This window comes from Melanaphis sacchari, unplaced genomic scaffold (assembly GCF_002803265.2).
Source record: "Melanaphis sacchari strain LSU unplaced genomic scaffold, SCAv2.0 Contig0_pilon_pilon, whole genome shotgun sequence".
NCBI lineage: Eukaryota > Metazoa > Arthropoda > Insecta > Hemiptera > Aphididae > Melanaphis > Melanaphis sacchari.
Genome location: NW_020270366.1, coordinates 22,866,044 through 22,886,011, shown reverse-complemented (window position 1 = coordinate 22,886,011; position 19,968 = coordinate 22,866,044). Strand labels below are relative to the sequence as shown.

Genomic DNA, 19,968 nt, shown 5'->3' with positions numbered 1-19,968 from the left:
CCGAATTTTTCAGCTTGTGTATTATTTGGTACGCGGGGCGCTCGCTCCCAGCTCACAAGTCAGTAGTCACCATCCATTTATTAATTAAAGTTCATGTTTGTCAGAATATTTTTGAACAATACATAAAATGTAGCACACTAACTATTATACAACATACTTTGATTTATATTTATAAGCTAATTAGTTTTTAAAATAAATAAACTCATTGCGAATCTTTACATTTTTTTAGTAATTGCGTTGCATCTTTTACCTTATTACATATCGTTTATTTTCAATTACTTAGTTAATTATACAGATAAGAAATTTAATAATTAATACAATATAACGTTTTATTAATTTTTTTATTTTGGATTTTTGAGCAATTATGATATAATTTGGGTCGATGATATCGCTCGTCAAAAACCGTTTGCCAAACTACGGGTCAACGATCTCTGGTAATAAACATTTGTAATAAAACCTGTATAAAATACATGTAATAATGTAATATGTATAAATATTAAATAATATAAAGAACGTGTAATGTATAACATATATATTATATTTAATTTTACCTTTTTAATTTAGACTTCATTTTATCAAACCAAAATTGTGGATCATATTTAATAATTTCAACATGTTTCCAATTATGTGAATACACAATGAAACGACAGATATCTCTTTTGGAAATTCTCAACTGCTCAATTATTTGATAATAATAGTTATCATCTTGTTTTAAAGTTATTTCTCCAGATTGATTTAATCTTAAAATTTTTATCTAAATTAAAAATATTATTTATAGAAGTATAGGTATACCTATACCTAGGTATATGGTATATGAACATGGGTGCAATTTCAATTTTTGACTTGGAGGGACTTAACATATAGTTAAAAGAAACAGACTCGTGGGGAGGGCTCTGTCATCAAATTGCTGTAGTAACTATTATGTAATATGTTGTAGGTGGTTATGTCTTTTATTTATTACCTTTTTATCTTTGATAGTCTCTTCAACTGTAAGATAGTCTTTTACCGAATATGGACATTTCACTTCAATTATGCTATCATTCCCAATAAGCCCATCTAAAATTAAAATGCCATAAAGTATAGAGGTTTAATTTTCTTTTTTTATAAATATAATGATAAATCTTGTATATATATTAAATTTGAGGAAAAATTCGCGGTCGCGGTTAAGTTGAACTCACCAGGTGATGCTCCGAAAAACGGGTAATCTTCGTCAATGATTAAACCACATTTTTAAATCGGTGTTCCCATATTCTTTTCAAAATATTTCAATGCAAGTGATTCCATATCTTTACCGTATTTGCATGTTATCGGCTCGTTCGTACTTAAAGATGTACTGTATAATTTGTTAAATACGATATTTTTACATGACGTAGTTGGAAGCATCTTGTATATTTTTCCAAAGTCAGAAGCTGTTATACGATTACGTCTTTCCATAAACCACCTAGAACTAGAAGTTTGTTGTCGAGTATCTATTTTCAAACTATCCCATTGATACTTCGAGAGAGAAATTGTTTGAATAATTTTTTTTGTTTTTAATTCCTAATTCTTCTGTTGAATATCTCTCATCATCTATTGGTAACAGTTCTGTAAACCTATAAAATTCATCTTGCCCGGTGTATTTAATTTAATTTAATGTTTTAGAACCAAAAAGACGTTTTTTTTTTTAATTATAATTTTTGTACTTTTTGGATTTCAAAATTTTTTTACCGACCATTCCTAAAAAAAACCACATACCTATGGTAATAGCTATTATAAAAGTACACCAATAGTGAATAAGTATTTTTCTATATCGAGACTTTTGTGCATCACTTTTTTATGAACCATTCTAAGAAAATTACCACTAGTATTATAGGAAATAATTGCTGCTTGAACTCTGGTATTATAAGATTGCTTTAATGAAAAGTTGATTTGTTTCCCTGAAATATACTTATTTATACGTTTATATGAAGCATTGTTTGTAGAAATATAGTGAATGACTGTAATGTTATTTGCAAGCGGATTAGGCGAAAAAAATTAGAATATAATATATATAATGATCTTTTTCCCTAGCAGTAAATAAAATTAAATCGAAATGTTCGGCTTTTTCATTTTCTATGACTTTAAATGGATGAATGTGATGATCAAAATGTTTTGAAGAAGGATTTGATATTTTATTTTGAAAATTTTTACTTTACATCATGGTGTCGGGAATGATACACATACACCGGAAATGTTATATTTGTTCTCAAGGCTGTAATAATTATCCTCGACAAAATATTAATTCGAACCTATTACGTACCTCACTAGAATGGTCCATTTATTTTTAATAGAAAGAGGAAGCTGAATATACGACAAACCAGCTACAGAGTTAACAGTATAATAAAAATATTATTTTTTTATTCGTACCCGCTTTATTGTCATCGGGTTCGTTATCAAAATTAATAACGGGTAAACCAATCCTAACGCATACCCATTCCCCTTTGCAATATAAATGTCTTCATTTAATAATGCTGTGAACGCCTGATTTATTAATAAATCTATATCAGAATTCAGAATCGATGAGCATTTTCTTAGCCGATATCTTGAATGACCTATTTTGTGAAGATTTAACTATATGGGGTTGATTGTATGTGGCTTTAAATTACATTTTATCGGGTTAACAGTTCCAATTCTACTAAATAATTCAATTAGTTTAAGTTTTAGATTAGCGAGATATGAAATATAATTTTCGAAATTATTAAAAAAAATTGCATAATACCAAATGATTTTTCGACTATTTGCGGATTGTACCTCAGCGAAACAGGTGTGTTTACAATATCCATACGAGCCTTTTTAGTTTTAATACGTGATGCTGTATTTTCCACGTGCATGCGCTTTCCGCTACTGTAATTATATATTACCTAATCTAAAAAATCAAAAAAAAATCTTACTTGGCAAATCGCATAGTCCAGCATTTTCAGCATAATTCAAAACTTCCACCCAATTTTGTCATATCCATCGTCAACATTTTCGTTCGATATTACAGTCCAATTTAAGAGATCTGGATGGCAGGTACGAACATTTGCGGGGTTATCTTTATATTAACACGAGTTGAAAAAAAAAAATTTTAATTTCATCATGAAAAAAAAAATAATATAAATTTAAAATCATTTAAATTATTAAAATAATACATACCGTGAAATATTTTAAAAAGGTGTGTTCAGGTTTGATTTAACGCTAAAAGATTTAGTAATTACATACAGCTCACGAAAATCACACTAAAGCTTCTTTTGATAGGTTATCAAATTGTCTTTGTGTATAAACGTCGATGTACATTTCTCGCAATTAAACATTTTGATATTAAATTGATAAAGAAAGAAAATATAGTATGATGTTTAATATCAAACACTGAGAATTAACAGAGTATAAATTCAGGAAGAACCCACGAAGAGTGTGCACAGATATGGCTGTCTAGAACAGACTGATTCTAGAAATGCGTATGGACTTTTATTTATAAAAAAAATATTTCATTTTATCTATAGTATAGACCAGCGTTTCTCAACCTTCTTTTTAATGTGGTGACCCCCTTTTTGAATTTCAATTTTTTACCGACCCCCTATAATATATATTATATTTTTTTTTGTTTACTCGCATAGATTATTATTAATTACTATGATAATAGGTAGTGTACACGTTACAGTGTTTTATATTTATTGATTTTATTTTTTCATTACTTTATTTTATTGTTTGAACTTTAAAATTTTTGTATTTAAATTTTAAATCATACGTTAGCGATCCTAATTAATAAGTTGGCGACCTCTAAGGGGGTCGCGACCCCCAAGTTGAGAAACACTGATATAGACTATACAATGTATCAATACAGGGTTATGCCTGTCAGTACAAGCCCATGTATAAATCGAATGTTCTTTCGATAAAAGACCCATCCTTGGTGACAGATAGCGACATTCTGGCGGCTTGAGTAATTAAAATATTTTATACCTGAGTGTGCTGACTACAAATATGAAACATTGATATATAAACTGCGAAATCTTGCAGGCACTCGAGGGAATAAGTAGGCTTATATTTATAAAATATATTTTTCATATTTGGAATATTAAATACTAAACTTGTGTCTGGGTTATTATAAAGTATTATCAGTACAATATTTACATTTAATACGTTTTAAACACTTTGGACCTAGCTGGGTGTGCTGGCCAAAAACACCGTTGTATATAATCTGCGACATGGCGACTCAAGCGAATTAGTCTTGTAATGCTATTACATTTGAAAATGTATAGATTTGATTTAGCATTTTATTACTGTCATGTTAGTTTGGTTATTGATAAAATTTATAAATGTAAAAAATGGCTTCTTTTTCAAAAAATTTTCATCCCACCCCAAAATAACAGTAAATAAAAACAATCATAAATTATATCATTAAACCATTGATTAAATATTTAATTAATGATTAAACATTTTATTTTCAATACATTTTTTAATAGTTTCTTATACTTCGATTCTACGCTGTTTTAAAGGGACCACTTTTTCACGAATACCCTGGTATCAATTGTATCTAAAATATCCTTGTTAGCATTTAATAACATTAAATTTTGAAGACGGTCAGCATTCATGGTAGATCGTAAAAAGTTTTTTATCAGTTTTAATTAACTGAACGTTCGTTCATTGGAAGCTGTACTAACAGGAGCTGTAAACATTAATCTTAATATTTTGTTCATATTCGGCAAAATATTTTTATACATTTCTGATACATTTAATATATCCAATACGTTTTTAACATTCTTGCAACGATGAGATAGCACAAAATATTCAGAATGAACTGCGTCAAAATTTAGTACATGGTGCTTCAGAATGTATAACTTCTTTTTTGTGACAAAAATTGCAGGTAAAAAAAATGAACTTATAAAGCCATTTCTTACTTCATGACTAAAATTTAAATTATTGAAAGTACAACCAAATGCAGAATAATTATTTAATTTTATAGATTTAAATATGTGATTTATGTCCACAATCCGCCTTCCTTCAAGATTAATTTCATCTGCTTTATCTTCGTCATTACTATTTTCCATCGCCAAAGGTAAAACAAGATCTTCCATAGTTTCATCAGAATTTATGACTAAAAAATACGTTGTAAATTAATATGAATAATATAAAAACACTTCCTTAGTAGTTATATTATTGTATACTTGCACACGAACATTACGATTTAATATTATATTTTCATTATTTTCAATTCGATCAATTGCTTTTTTCTACAAAATAAAAATTAATATTATCTCTATTAGGTTAGGTTTGTAAAAAAAATATTTTGAAATTGTTATTTTTCTATTAACAACATCATAACTAAAACGGATTTTAATTAATTAATTAATTTTTAATATATAAGTTATAATTTTGTTAAACAAATTAACACTAAGCTTTTTTTGATTAAATTCCTCTTCTCTTGGTAACTTTGCTAGAAAAATATTTCTGTTTTTTACCTTTTCGCCAACCACTATTACTATTCATTTATTTAAATGTAAAAAAAGACAATATAAAAAGAAACGTTTATGACACGGTCACACGGAAGTCGGAACACAGGCTTAATTCAAACGATCACGTTTAGAAGACACGTGCGCATTTGCTAATTTGGAAGTGAATTTGAAGTTGGAACACAAAATAAAATGTTTTATTGTTCATTTTAAAATGGTAATACAATTTACAAGACATAATATTGTAACACTATTGTTATACATTTTCTATACATATATATGTATTTACTGATTTCCTAGTAAATAATATTATCGTTATAATTCTAATTGCTAATGTGTTTATAAATAATATTCATCGCGGCGTAGTGTATCCGACGCCGATGGAGGCGCGCCGCGTCTAGCATTCCGCACTCGCATGCACATGTCAATGTTATAAAAATACGGCCGTGTACAAATTTACTTTTTGAACAGAAATATGCTTTCGCTGTGACAAGATTGTGAGATTTTGGTCGGTCCGATTTTTATTCTGTAAAAACCTCAAGATTGCTTGACATCTTTTCCAGATCTTGATCGAAGCATTTTTCGAAATATGAATTTATGACTTTGGTATGATAAAAACAAAATTTCCAAATTTATAAATTTTTTCTTGTGGATATCTAAGGTAAAAATTTATATTTCTAAAAACGCCTCGATCAAGATCTAGAAAATATGTCGGGAAATCTTGAGATTTTTACAGAATAAAAATCGGACCAACCAAAATCCCACAGTTTTGTCATAACACTCATGACCAAAGGTCTAAAAACGATATTTTTCAACCGGCTAGAACCACCTTAACATTGGATATAGAACATCATACAATTCCTAAAGTTTAAAAGTTTTTGTACATGCGTACAAGTATGCGTATAATAACGGAATGCGGTTGGTGATGAACTGATGAATGATAATATTTCAAATAATAAGAATAGACGATAACAATGATAACTGATAACCGATAAATATGGGTAAAACACGATTGCGTACGTTCGTTATCGGCGATACCTTTTTTAGGTACACGATTGCATACGATTTTACCTGATTTTTAACTAAACGATTGCGTACGAAATTTTAAGCGCTGTTGCCAATTTTCATACCGGTATATATGACCAGGGTTGGGATTTTATAGCATTTGTATATTTCTTATGAGATGCTTAAAAAATAGCAGAGTAAACTAAAAATGTGTTTCATGATACAGAGAAGTCAAATTAAACATTTTATTTTTCTAAAATCTGTCTTATATTTGAAATTATATTTTTGTCAATCGAATTATCAAGTAAATTGTAAATCCTTAGATTAAGTAAATAGGTCGATTACGCTGATGCAACGTCGTACAATTACAGAGATAATATTATATAGATATTTCTAAACCAGAGCGATTATACAATCGGTTAATAATGGGAGGGTGAAGAAAATGGCAAAAAAAGACTTAAACAGAATCCAAAGCACCATAAAGGATTATGATGAGTATAAAAAAATCCATAAAAATGTAACTCAATATTTAATAGTAGGCTATAGATGTCAAGGAATCGAAATTTAATCTTACTTATTTATTAATTACTTTTTTACCATTAACTTTTTTTATTAATTATTTTAGAACTTTAAATTTATTCAATATTTTTTATATTATTATTATTTATTAATACGATGAAAAAATTAAAATTGACAACGTTGCATACAATTTCATACGCAATCGTGTTTATTTATTTTTTCTTAAGGGTACTTTTAACCCATCTACAAACATACGCAATCGTGTTGCCAAAAAGGACAAACGTACGCAATCGTGTTCTACCCATAAATATGTGATAAATAATAACTAGAACTTGGTGATGAGCTCTTGGTACGGCGGGGGTGGCTGGGAGTAGTATAGGTTATTGACAAAAAAAAAAAACGACAAACATCATCAGCTCTAAATTACTGCAACGGCAGCCCCGAACATCTTTCGGGCTATAATTGCGGAAGGTCGTCCGATCATTAAATACACAGGACTGACTACTGTACCAACGTACAACGACCACAAAAATATTGCTGCTGCCATAGTTATAACCGATTTGATTAATGGTCGTTTATACAGATTTTGGACTGTGCAAATTTGTGACCGTGGACGGGCGTCTTCTTCAATCGCTTTTATAGCGACGTTGAATACACATTCGGCTAGCCTGGCGGTGACGGTGACCGCGGACATCAAGATAGTCACTAACGACACGGTGGCCCACACCAACTGCATCGCCTCATTGTATAAAATTTCCATCACCGATCGAAAATCGTCTACTGGGCTCGTCGTGTACCACGCGTCGTCGACCATCATCGAATTCATGATTCGTTTTGTAATATTTAATATCGCAGAGGAGAACAAATAAAAAACACTGGGATAGGTTTTTTTTCTCAATAGGCACGAAGATGCGTAACTTTTGTGTCGGTTAAACAACGCGTGTCCCGGGAAACGCGACGTGAAAATATAATGCTGCATCGACCCACATGGTTGCATCACAAATCGCGATACCCAACACAGTACTATCGTACCATATCGATTGTGGTACGGCGTTGCCCTCGACAGATTAAATAGTATTGTGGAGCGGATTTATTCCGTTAAATGTAAACTTTACTATGTACGTGTTTATAACACAGTCATTTGCAGGACCGACGGGTTTGACCGAGTTTAGAGTGCTAAGTCTAAAATGTAATGTACCTACCTAATCGGTAACTATTTTGTTTTCATTGACCGATGACAACCCCATACAAACAAAAAAATATTTGTTTTTCATAAGCCAACAAATACCCGTGTAAACCCCTCTTTAAAATACGATTTTTTTTTTGAAAATTCACAATGAAAAATGTCAATCTTTATTCTTTATAGTGTTAGTAGATGCACTTTTATTATGAATCAGTCAGCCAGAACTTCTTATTTTATGTAAAACAGATGTATATACATTTTTACATATGCTTTAATCGTCGAGGTTTTCATTAAAATACATGCTATTTTCAATTTCTTTTGTTTATTATATTGTTATAATTATTTTAATTTAAATTTTCGTAACTAATGGCAACGCTATATAAATAAAGTATAATATTTGTTTTTATATGAAGCAATAAATCTCTTTCTGAATTCCTCCTTAAAAATACAAAATTCGTGATGCACATCACTAGATACAAGATTATCCTTGTACATATTTCAAAACCATAACGTGGATCTGATGTTTACTTCCGTATTTAAAAAAAAACTTATGATGTAATTATTAAGCTTTAATATTATTTTTTATTTATCACTTTTTACTAGACCAGAGTATTTCCAAACGTTTGGAAAAAAGTCTTTTATTTTCTCAATTAACAAATCTGTAGGGAATACTGCTATAAAGTAGTATAAAGAATTATTAGCCAATTTCTAAATTTTCAATTATACCAAGATTATTAACCTTATTATTTCAAATGTATTAATTAATAATATACATCCTTCCCGGTCATAACACTTTTAGCGAAATATCTAATTAATTATATATAATTTAGTTATCTATTTGATAAATGTTTTAAATTTTAAAATTTATAACTCTGTAATCAATTTTATGATATCTATAGATACATATTTTTAGAAGGATTTTGATAAAGCAGACTTGTTAATTTCTCTCTGCCACATCCATCTTAAATTAGTACGGTTTTTATGAATTTATAAAATATTCCGTTTTGATTAACTTTTACAGAGGGTTGTATGTCGTTTGGGTGAGAACAGTTTTCTGTTTGATCAACAATTTCGACAAGATTTTATTACATATAAGATTTTGACAAAAGATAAGAAGATTGATATTATTTATATCCCTAACATATCACTTGATACAAACGGTAGTTCAGATCGGTGTATACTACTTGCGTCCGAATTAATTATCAGTAGGTAACTTGCGTTCCGCAAAAAAAGGTTCAAAAAAGGTCATAGCCTATTTACGTCCCGGTATACCTTTTTAGGCAGCCTAGTTGTGTCCCGACATAAATAAAGCATAAGCATAGCACTCATCAAGTATTACAAAGTATTATTATATATTTATAATTTATTTATTGCATATGATTCCACTACATTTGATTAAATTACATTAAAAATATATTAACATCACGTTAAAAAATAAAACTATACAAAACATTTTGTAGATTATGTAAAAAAAACATGTTCAAATAATTATTATGCATAGTTTAAAAAATATTTTATTATAAAATCGTCAATTGTCAATTAAAACTAAAACTAAGAGTAAACAAAAAACCGTTTATAAACCCATAGATACAATTTACACATACCTCATAATATAAACAATATTATTGTAACGCTGGACGCATAATATTTATGGACGCAACTTGGTCATGACTTAAATGACAGGTAAGAAGAATAATATGGTTGAGTGCGTCCGCAAAACGGGACGCAAGTTACTTACTTAATTTACTACCTGTAACATTTGCCCTTTTGCGGGACGCAAGTAGTATGCAGCCGTTCAGATATTCCTTTTATTTTGAAAAGATTACAATTCCCATGTGTGACCCTATAGTATTAAACTGACGTTATTACGTGAATAATAAATTTAATTAAGTTGAATAAACACATGTATCAATTTTATATAAATTATAATACATTAATTATAAATTATCACTATGATGTTGCACTTACGTTATTATATTTTTTTAATTTTATGACAGTTTTAAGTTTGTATATTTTAGAAAAAAATAACTGAAATGAGTTTATCACCACAAAAATAATAGATTCTAAGTAGATACGTAGTATAATATTTCATATATATTTACATGCGTACAGAGCCTGATTTGCTAAATATATGGCCAGGACAAAATAAAAAATAAATTTTTATTTCAACAAAATGATATATTACATTACATTAAATACATAGTTAGTGATATTCACCGATGGGCCCCTTGACCACGTGGGCCCAGGACAAATGTCTATTTTGTCCGTGCGTAAATATGGCCATGCATGCGTACCACAAACCTAATATTATGTCATAAATCATAGTCATTCATTCATTTAAATGAATTACTCGTATTTTTCGATTGAATGTTTACGGTTTAAATTTATGACAAATTATTATAAGTAAAACATAATTTGTTTTGTATTATTGCAATTATATTTTGTAAATATAATTTTAGTTTAATTTAATATTTTAAAGTGCAAAAAGAAATTTTTATTCTTGTTTTAATGCTAAGTATTTAATTTAAACATTTTTAATTATTTTTAGTGGTGCAGTCATAGATCGGTTTAAAAAATATATTATCCAATAACTAATGCCTACTATATTTATACTAAATAAACTATATTTATCGCCTCTTTAAAAATATTTGTATTTTTCACTTCATAATTTGTTATTTTTTTAGTTCTATGTATGAGTATTATACAACAATTTGATTCAATATATGTTTATTAAAATAGAAGTCTACCAACCAGTATACTTTAGGGAAAATTGTTTTGATTATTTAACAAGATTATTCAATCATGTTATTGCTTGATATTTTGTGCTAATTCAATTTAAACTTCACCGAGTGTAACTACTGTTCATACAAAGCACTTCCGTCTATTAAAAAAAATATAAGCGTGGGAAAGCATTTAAAAAAGTGAATCCATCTTGTTCATTTATACAGTTATTTTTACAAGATAACGATTTTTTTTTTTTTTTTAATTTGGTTTGAAAAGTTTTTAAATCGTATTCATACCGTCACAGAAAATGTTATTGAAGCTTGTATCGAAAGTTTTGGATAAAAAAATTTCGATTTTGATTAATATTGATGTGTAGTTTACTAGAACACGTATAACCATCAGTATAAATTTAATATTATTTAAAAGAAATACAAGATGAATAATCGTATATTATATAGCCTACAGTTTGTGTATAAATTTTCTTTAGGATTTTCCGAAATTTCAATATATTAGTTATATTAATAATATATTTAAAGTCGATGAGCCGATATATATAAACATTATACATACACACACACCACACACACACTATATGATATCTATAACCTATTCATTATTATTACTTTTTTACGGCTGGAGCGAAATAAACGATATTACTTCACCTGAAGTTTTGGAATATTGTCAATTCAGACATCTGAAGATACTTAAGTCTTTATTTTTATACAAAAAAAGAAAAACATTTCCTTCCTATTGCCGTAAATTCATCGATTTTTATTAGACAACAAATGTTTACTTGTGAGCAGGGCTTGAATTTGAAAAAAAAAATTTTATTTTTCGTTATTTACAATTAAAACGTTATATAAATTTTGAGTTTATCGTTATTCAGAAATAAAACGTTATTCAACCTTTGCGTTTATCGTTATCCAGAATTAAAATTTTTAATGTATTTTATAAATTATAACTATTAAATAATTGGAAATTAATTATTTCATTTAATGATGTACTATAATTAACGTTTTGCGTTATTTTTTGTTTTGTGTTATTTAATTATTTATGTTTATCGTTTTCCGTTATAATTACGTTACAAATCTCAATCGTTTTTTGTCAAATATAACGTTATTATAACGTTTGCAAGCCTTGCTCGTGAGACATTGTATAAACGTTCCAATTTTAACGTGGACGCATTGGTATATATAAATATATATAATATATATATTTTAGTTGTATTTGTTTATGGATAGCCGCTGAGAGATCTGAACGTTAACTCTTGGACAACGGCGAAAAGATGAAATTTTAATGAAAAATACATACTATTGTATTTATAATTAAATAATATAATACTTACTCGCGGGAGGAATGTGCTTGTAGAGACAAAATTAGTACGTACACATTTTATAACATTTCAAGACTCCCTACCGGATACATACCGCCGAATACATCAGCATATACATAATATATACATTATACACCCGTAGTACGCTCAAACGCACATCTAATTTATAACTTACCTAAATGGCTAAATTCCTAACGAACGTTATTCCGAGTAAAATTTAAAGTTAACAAACTCGAAAAGGTAATTTATGAAAAGTCATCGCAACGAGATTGTTAACAATAAGAAAACAAATAATAACATGAGAAGGCGTTAAGTTAAAACTCATAAATTATACAAGATAATCTATTTAAGTGTTTAAATATTAATTATTTCTAAGAACTAAATTTTCTTGTAATTACTTTTTTACATGATTTGATATCATTCCAAAACAATATCTTTATCGTTATTATTTTTTAACGGTTTTATTTATTCGAATGATAACATTTATTTTTAATTTTATATTACAAGTTATATGTCTTAAGAAATTAGAACTAAATTTAGATAAATTCAGAGGTACTCTTCGAAATGTTGATTCACTATTCATTTAAACTCTAAATACATAATATGTTATACCTATAATTAAATACTCGTTTGAAATTCAATTTTTATGTGTCAAAGTTATTCAAATAAAATTAAAAATGTGTGATGTATTGTTCAAAAAGTAATAAAACCTAAAAAATTAGAACGATGAAAAATTATAATTTTTTTTTTTAAGACATTAAATGATATAGGTAATAATACCTAATATTTTCGAAAAAAATTAAAAAATTTTGAAATATTGAGTAATGCAGTATACATTTAAATGTATGTAGTGATTACTAATTAGTAATCACTAATAACCACGTACTTTGCACACATGCATCCTTTGTTGTATTCTGATGCACGTTAGATTAGGTATACACTTGGGCAAGACTCCGTTCGCCCAAAAATGACCTCTCTCTTTTCGTTTAAAAATATTATAGCACTTTTTAACCACATTCATCAATACATTACTTTGATAAACATTTAAATACCTACTTTAAATTATTTATTTATAAATTACAACTTTAATATTATATTTTGTATTTATTTTTTTTTTTTTTGAATTTATAAATTTATAATATTTACTTATTACATTATTGTAATAAACTAATAAATGACAAATACTTAATAATGTATAAAATATACACAATACATTTTTGGAGAATAATAAAAGCCGCTTCCTTTCTAGGTAATTCTAAATGGCTTTTATGTGGGCTCATTGTTCAGCTAATTGTCTTATTGCAAACATTTTCAACTGACTAACAAAATTTAAGCCGGGATTCATCGTGATTCCATCATCCCGAAGGTTTTTAATAAAAATCATCATTTCTTCGTTTGTTTTTGGTGGTGTTTATATATATGATATAATATGTGATTTAGTATTTTGTTATGTAAATCAAATACTGCTTTTTTTTATTAACTTTATGCTATATTATGTGAGTTTTGATTAATACAAAACATATACATGTATAGAAAACAGGTAATATTAATATTCTCATTGAAATTGAGTTTTTATTTATTTTCTTAATTCTATACTCTTAGCGTTAGCCGTGTAGTTTTCGCTCGTACTGTAATTGCAAGAAACCGAATAGACTAGATTCGTAATCCATTGCATTATTTTATATGTGGTAAGCATTGACAATCCGTTGATTTTATTATTAATAGTACACAACATGGGCATCGCCCATTTGCGCCAAAAAATAGGTGATCGTTTTAAGTATAGCCCATTTGCGCCTAATTTACCTGTATATATTACACGATAAAATATTACAGTTGCTAAGTAAGTTTAAAATGCGTGTCATGTAAGTACGAACTAAAAATCTAAAAACTTTAAGTGCAATTTTCTGCGATTTTTATCGCAGAGAGTTTTCGAAAGAAAGATATTAAGGAAAATTTTCGGTCCAAAGAGAAATAACGATGGAGACTATGAGGTGAGAAGCAACAGGGAATTGGATGATCTATACAAGGAACCTACAATTGTTGGGTCCCTGAAAAGTACGAGGATAAGTTGGGCAGGACATGTATGGAGGTCAGAGGGAATGATTGGATCAATAACTAAATGGAAATCCGACACTAAGAGACCTCGAGGACGCCCCAGACAAAGATACCCATGGTATCTTACCATGGGTGGATAGAGTAAAGGAAGACTTGAAACTCCTGAACGTAAGAAACGCAGAAGAATTTGCAAATTATAGAGAAGAATGGAAACAATATGTTGTTGCGGCGATGGGCCTTAAAGGCCTGTAAAAGCCCAGAAAGAAGAAAGAAGAAGAAAGAATATATACAGGTAAATTTGGCGCAAATAGGCGATCGGAAAAAAGTACCTTTTTTTTTGGCGCAAATCGGTAATTCCCCACAACATTACCAAAGGTCTTCGACGGTCAGGTAAACAGCTCGCTTGTAACCGTCTTTCTTTCCGAATGTCTTAGCCTGACCATTAGTTTTGGGTAGGTAGTACCTATTGGGAGGTGGTGCGCGACTTTCAATGTTCTCGGGACGTTTGTGTTGTATGGTTGAGTGTACCGTTTGTCCGTACTTGTAAGTTCCGGTCGAAGGTAACGAGTAGGTATTCGGTGCCGGTACAGCCTCAGATACCACTTTGAAACGTCTAAATTATAAAATTTATGTCGTATTAACTGCCGATCACAAATTATTAATATTAACATAAAACAAAATATTATGAGATACCCAGATACCCAGATATTACAGATATAATAATATACTTCGACTAAGCTATTTATCACATTTTATATTCAAATTAACAAGACTTAAAATATATTGAATGCTATAAGAAATTCTAGGGAAATAAAACAAAAAAATCGAGTTGTCAAGTTTTTCGAGATATATGGAGGTTCGAGTTATCGCGACTTGACTAAATTTATATTCTAATTTCTCTAGGTGCTATACAAACTTACGGTGAAGTAATTTTGACGTATGTCGGTTTTTTCGACCGCCGATATACGTCTAACAATGGCAACGTATATGTGTTCGGACTTGGGTAACAATCATCAATACGACCAAATTGCAATGTGCGACTTTTGAACGATGGTTTCGGCGCTTTAGGTCGTACCGAGTCCATTTTCGGGTAATACGTATTCGGCGCAGGTAAATGTTCTTCGATATTAAAACAAAATACAAAGAGTATGTATTTATATATAATATATTCTTTGATTCATCAAAATTTTTAGTACATTTATTGTACAGCTTGTAATGTGTGGGATGTGTAGGTTTATCACACGGCTATTACTTTTATATAAATGTTATACATATACATAATTTTATAAATTGTTATTATAAATAATTTTTCTAAATGTTAAAACAAAAAAAAGTTATTGTTAAAAAAAATTTTATGTCGATAATATAAAAATGTGTAATTTTTATTTGTTTTTGTAAGTTATTCTTAAAGTTATAGACGGTTAATTGCTTACATCAATATCAACAATATCCTATCTTTCTTATTATTATTAACATACAAAAATTATTAAATAATTTAAGTACAAAATTATTTGAAATTCTATGAATATTCATGGATTTATAATTATCCTAATTTGATAGAATCCCGCATTTAAAATTTTAAAATACTCTTCAACGAAAAGGTATAAAATGTATACTATAAATTACAAACCCTACAAACTTTTTGAATCCTATTTGAAAAAATAAAAATCAATAAGTTCAAATTTGCAATATCTTAGATGACGAACTAATAATCACTATAATAAAGTTTCCCGATTCACAAATGTAGATATACAATATACTAAATATACAATCTCTTATCTTATGTATAATATACGAGTATGTAGCAGAATTATATATATTAATATATTAATTGTAAATATATATGGCAAATTATTTTTATATGCCGATGACAAGATCCTAATCATATCCGAAACTAACAGTGAAAAGACTTCTCAATTCACTGAGTCTTATATGTTTATTATCAACGAATGACCTTTTAAATACTAAGGCTAATTATTAACAAAAATAAACTCCTAACCTTTACATGGAACAAAAGAACTAACTGTTAACTCAATAAAATTTAAACAATTAATAACAAATTATCTTGAAAATAACCTAAGTAGATATACTGTAGTACTATTGATGGTATCTAATTAAGTATTATTGTATGTTAGCTTCTTAAAATAAATTTAATGTTTACGAATTTATTTAACATAAATTTACAATATCATTATTATTGGTAATAATTTATTAATATTATTATAATTATTATTAATTATACCTTGGGGCAACGGTCTTCTGCTGCCTAACCCGAAGTTGGGTCGGTAGAGTCTTCCAAAACGACTCTGATCTCTGATGTTGTACAACAATCCGTGACCATGACCAGGGCTATTGGCGCGTTTTCGTCCAATTGTTACTGATGGAAAACGGCATTTAGTCAGAGTGTGTTTGACAAATCCTATAGTCGCAGGTATGGTATAAGCATTGGGCGCCGGTCCTGCGGTATGAAAATTGTTCCATCATAAATATAATTAATAATAATAATAATATGATTTATAACTAAATTTAAAATATATTTTATAATATTTTATAAACTATATTTTATTTCAGTATATATTTATTTATTGATTTATTATCATTACAAGTGATTTGTAGACTAAATATTTACAACGATTTTATTTATACATATTAAGAGTTCATAACAAACCACAAACTTGAGTTAGTGCGTTATAATTTTATCAATAAACAGTGAAGCAATAACTAAGTATAGGTACATTAGGTGCCTGCTTTGTAGACATTTCAAATTTATTCCAATTTGTCAGACATAAAAAATGTAACGTAGCTTAAAATGTTTAACTCTTCCTACTTGGCTGTAGTAGTTTACACTCTTGCATATAAGGCACTATAAAAATCCTATACATGGGCATATACCATTATTTATGGTCAAAAAAATTATATTTTGTCATATAGTTATATAATATTTATTGTCTATTGGTCTTCCGTTTCAATTTCCACTGTAAAAATAAGTTTCGAAAAGTTCTATTTAATTTATAATGTAAAAATAGGATATAACTTGAAATACGACAACAATGGTTCTGAAAATTTCATCATGTAACTAATATTATTAGAAGGATTCAAGGATATATACTAAAATAATACATCTACTTAATGATATTACCTCCTTCCATGATTGATAGTATGTATAATTTATATTTATTTAGGTATCTGAAATTCTGAAATGTTACGATAACACTATACTAAATTGATCTGATTTAATATTGTATTTTTATTTACTTATTATATTACTATGTAATTTATAAAATATCCATATCTATGGTAACGTTAGTAACTATATGTACTAACTACCTACTGAACTATATCTTGTAGGCTAGCCGTAGTAATAAGATGTATATATAAACCTAGTTAAATTCTAATAAACATACAATAATGACATATAGGTAATATTATATTTAATATTTATCAATTTATCTGTATAAAAATAATAATAATGTATGATACACAGTAACGTAACTTATTTGGATGCTTTATTTTAAATCTATACAACTGTTTGTATGCAAGGGCACCCGCAGGTGAAAATTCAGTGGGAATTCACTGGGAAAATTCAATGGGACAGCCTTAATTTTTATTAATAATTAAACAATTTTATTAATGTATAATTGTATTAGGTGTATTTAAAGAAAAATGTTTGAAGATAATAGAATTTAATGTAATATTTATACTTTAATAAATAATTGAACACAAATTGCAATTTTATTTTATTTTTCCCAAATTCATCTACAACTTTTCTAGCTAAATTAAGTTCTTTGATTTTTTCTATATAAGCTTAACATACATAATCCGGATAAACGGTTCTCACATATTGTTGTATGTAACTAGGTTTTAACACGACGTAATGTGCTAAATGTCTTTTCCATACTACAAGTTGTTGATGGAATATTCTTATAAATAATGATACTTCTCTTCAAAGTTAGATACATTTCACAATACTTAAAAAAAAGAAATATTTTCTGTTTTTAATAATTGAAGAAGACTTTCATAAATTCCCATTAATCATACCATGTTTGAGCATCTTCTACTAAATTTTTATTTTATACCTAATACTTGTCTAATTCTTGTAAAATCTTAATAAAATTTATTTTTGTAATTTTTAACTGATGGGTGTAAAATTCCTAATTTAAAGGGTATTTCATTTATTGGAGTAAAACGAATTTCCAAGGACTGAATTAAATAGTCAATACTCAATATAAGGTTTATACATAAAAATACGCAAGTGCTCATGAGGAGTAGACGTAACAATATTTTGGCGATGAGATTGTTTCGACACTACTCGTGGAATATGTTTGCAAATAATTGATTTGCATAATTCTTTATATCACCAAATATTAAACTAAAATTTTCTTCTTACATAGATCTAATTATTATTATATAATTGAGCAATTATTAAAAAGATAAAATCTATCAAAAATCATTTATACATTTAACACATAATAAAGCTAAAAAACATTATATTTCCAGTTCCACCCAATAGATAGGTATACCTACAACTCTATAACAACCAAAACAATTGTTCTATCAATACAATTACCGTGACTGTTAAATATAACAAGAAGTATTATCTAACGCAACTAAATATGTATTCTGAAAGTCATTATTTTTTATTCATACTTGCTTCATTTACAATTTAGGCATATAGCGTAATAAAATTATTTTTATAATGTCAATCAAAGATAAATTTCTAAAAAAAAAAACTTTTAATACAAAAGTATTTTTGTTATTTTATTTACATGACATCTTACACATATAAATGGGTTTTTAAGAGTTTTAAAAAACACTTAATAATAAACACCTTATAGGCAACTATATTATTAATATATTTTTTAATCGAAAATTTTGTATGGTTTTAATTAAGATATGAGACTATTCAGTTTATATAGGTACCTACATATAAATTATAAAATTAACTATTAACGCTAAGAACTGATTAGTTGTAAAGAAATAAATCCATAATATTATATATATATATATAGTTAATCATTCAAATTACCCCATTAATCATTGTGTACATTAATTTATTTTATTAATATTTAAAAAAAGGTTGGACATTTAATTGAGGTGTTACCATATAGGTAGTATTGTAATGTAAAATGTAGCACCCGCATTAAGCTGATTTTCTGAGGGTGCCCCTGACCCAAATAATAATATAGGTAACGCAAGCTTCCTGCATAATATATATATAATATATATTTTACTGTAACCACTGATCATCATGTAGCACATTTGAAGTTATAATTCTACTTGTATATTTTGTCATTGTATAAATTATTAAAATTTATAACAATGTTGCGAATTTTGTTGCCCGTTTTTTAGTACCAGCTATTTGTTATACGGCACACAATAATATTAATATTCGTGTTAAGAAACTATTTTGGTAGATGGATTTTTTGTTATAATATTGTACAGACTGTTACTATTAATACTATTATTATGTTATAAACACAGTACTGCAGCTGCCAGCTGGTGAAGGTCGTCGCATTTAAGTAAGCATGTCTTTTACTCAAACGATTAAACAAATATAACTATGTATATTATATTATACAATATACATACATCTCCTCAAAGAGACGTTGAATGAATTCATTATTGAAACATTTAAGCATACAAAAATACAAAATATTACTGCAATGCGCAAGTATATAATAATATTATTATTAATACATCCG

The 19,968-nt window shown here is 27.9% G+C and overlaps 1 protein-coding gene and 1 pseudogene across 1 annotated transcript; both read right to left on the bottom strand.

The window, feature by feature from the left end:
• Window positions 1-354: 354 nt before the first annotated feature.
• LOC112600560 lies at window positions 355-7,797 on the bottom strand (annotated as a pseudogene).
• A 6,173-nt stretch (window positions 7,798-13,970) lies between these two features.
• On the bottom strand, window positions 13,971-16,718 carry LOC112594957. The gene is made up of 3 exons (XM_025340001.1): window positions 16,509-16,718; window positions 15,187-15,385; window positions 13,971-14,879 (listed from the first exon to the last, which is right to left on the bottom strand). The coding sequence occupies exons 2-3, from the start codon at window positions 15,348-15,350 to the stop codon at window positions 14,633-14,635; spliced, it is 411 nt and encodes a 136-aa protein (XP_025195786.1). The 5' UTR covers window positions 15,351-15,385; window positions 16,509-16,718; the 3' UTR covers window positions 13,971-14,632.
• Between the last annotated feature and the right edge of the window lie 3,250 nt (window positions 16,719-19,968).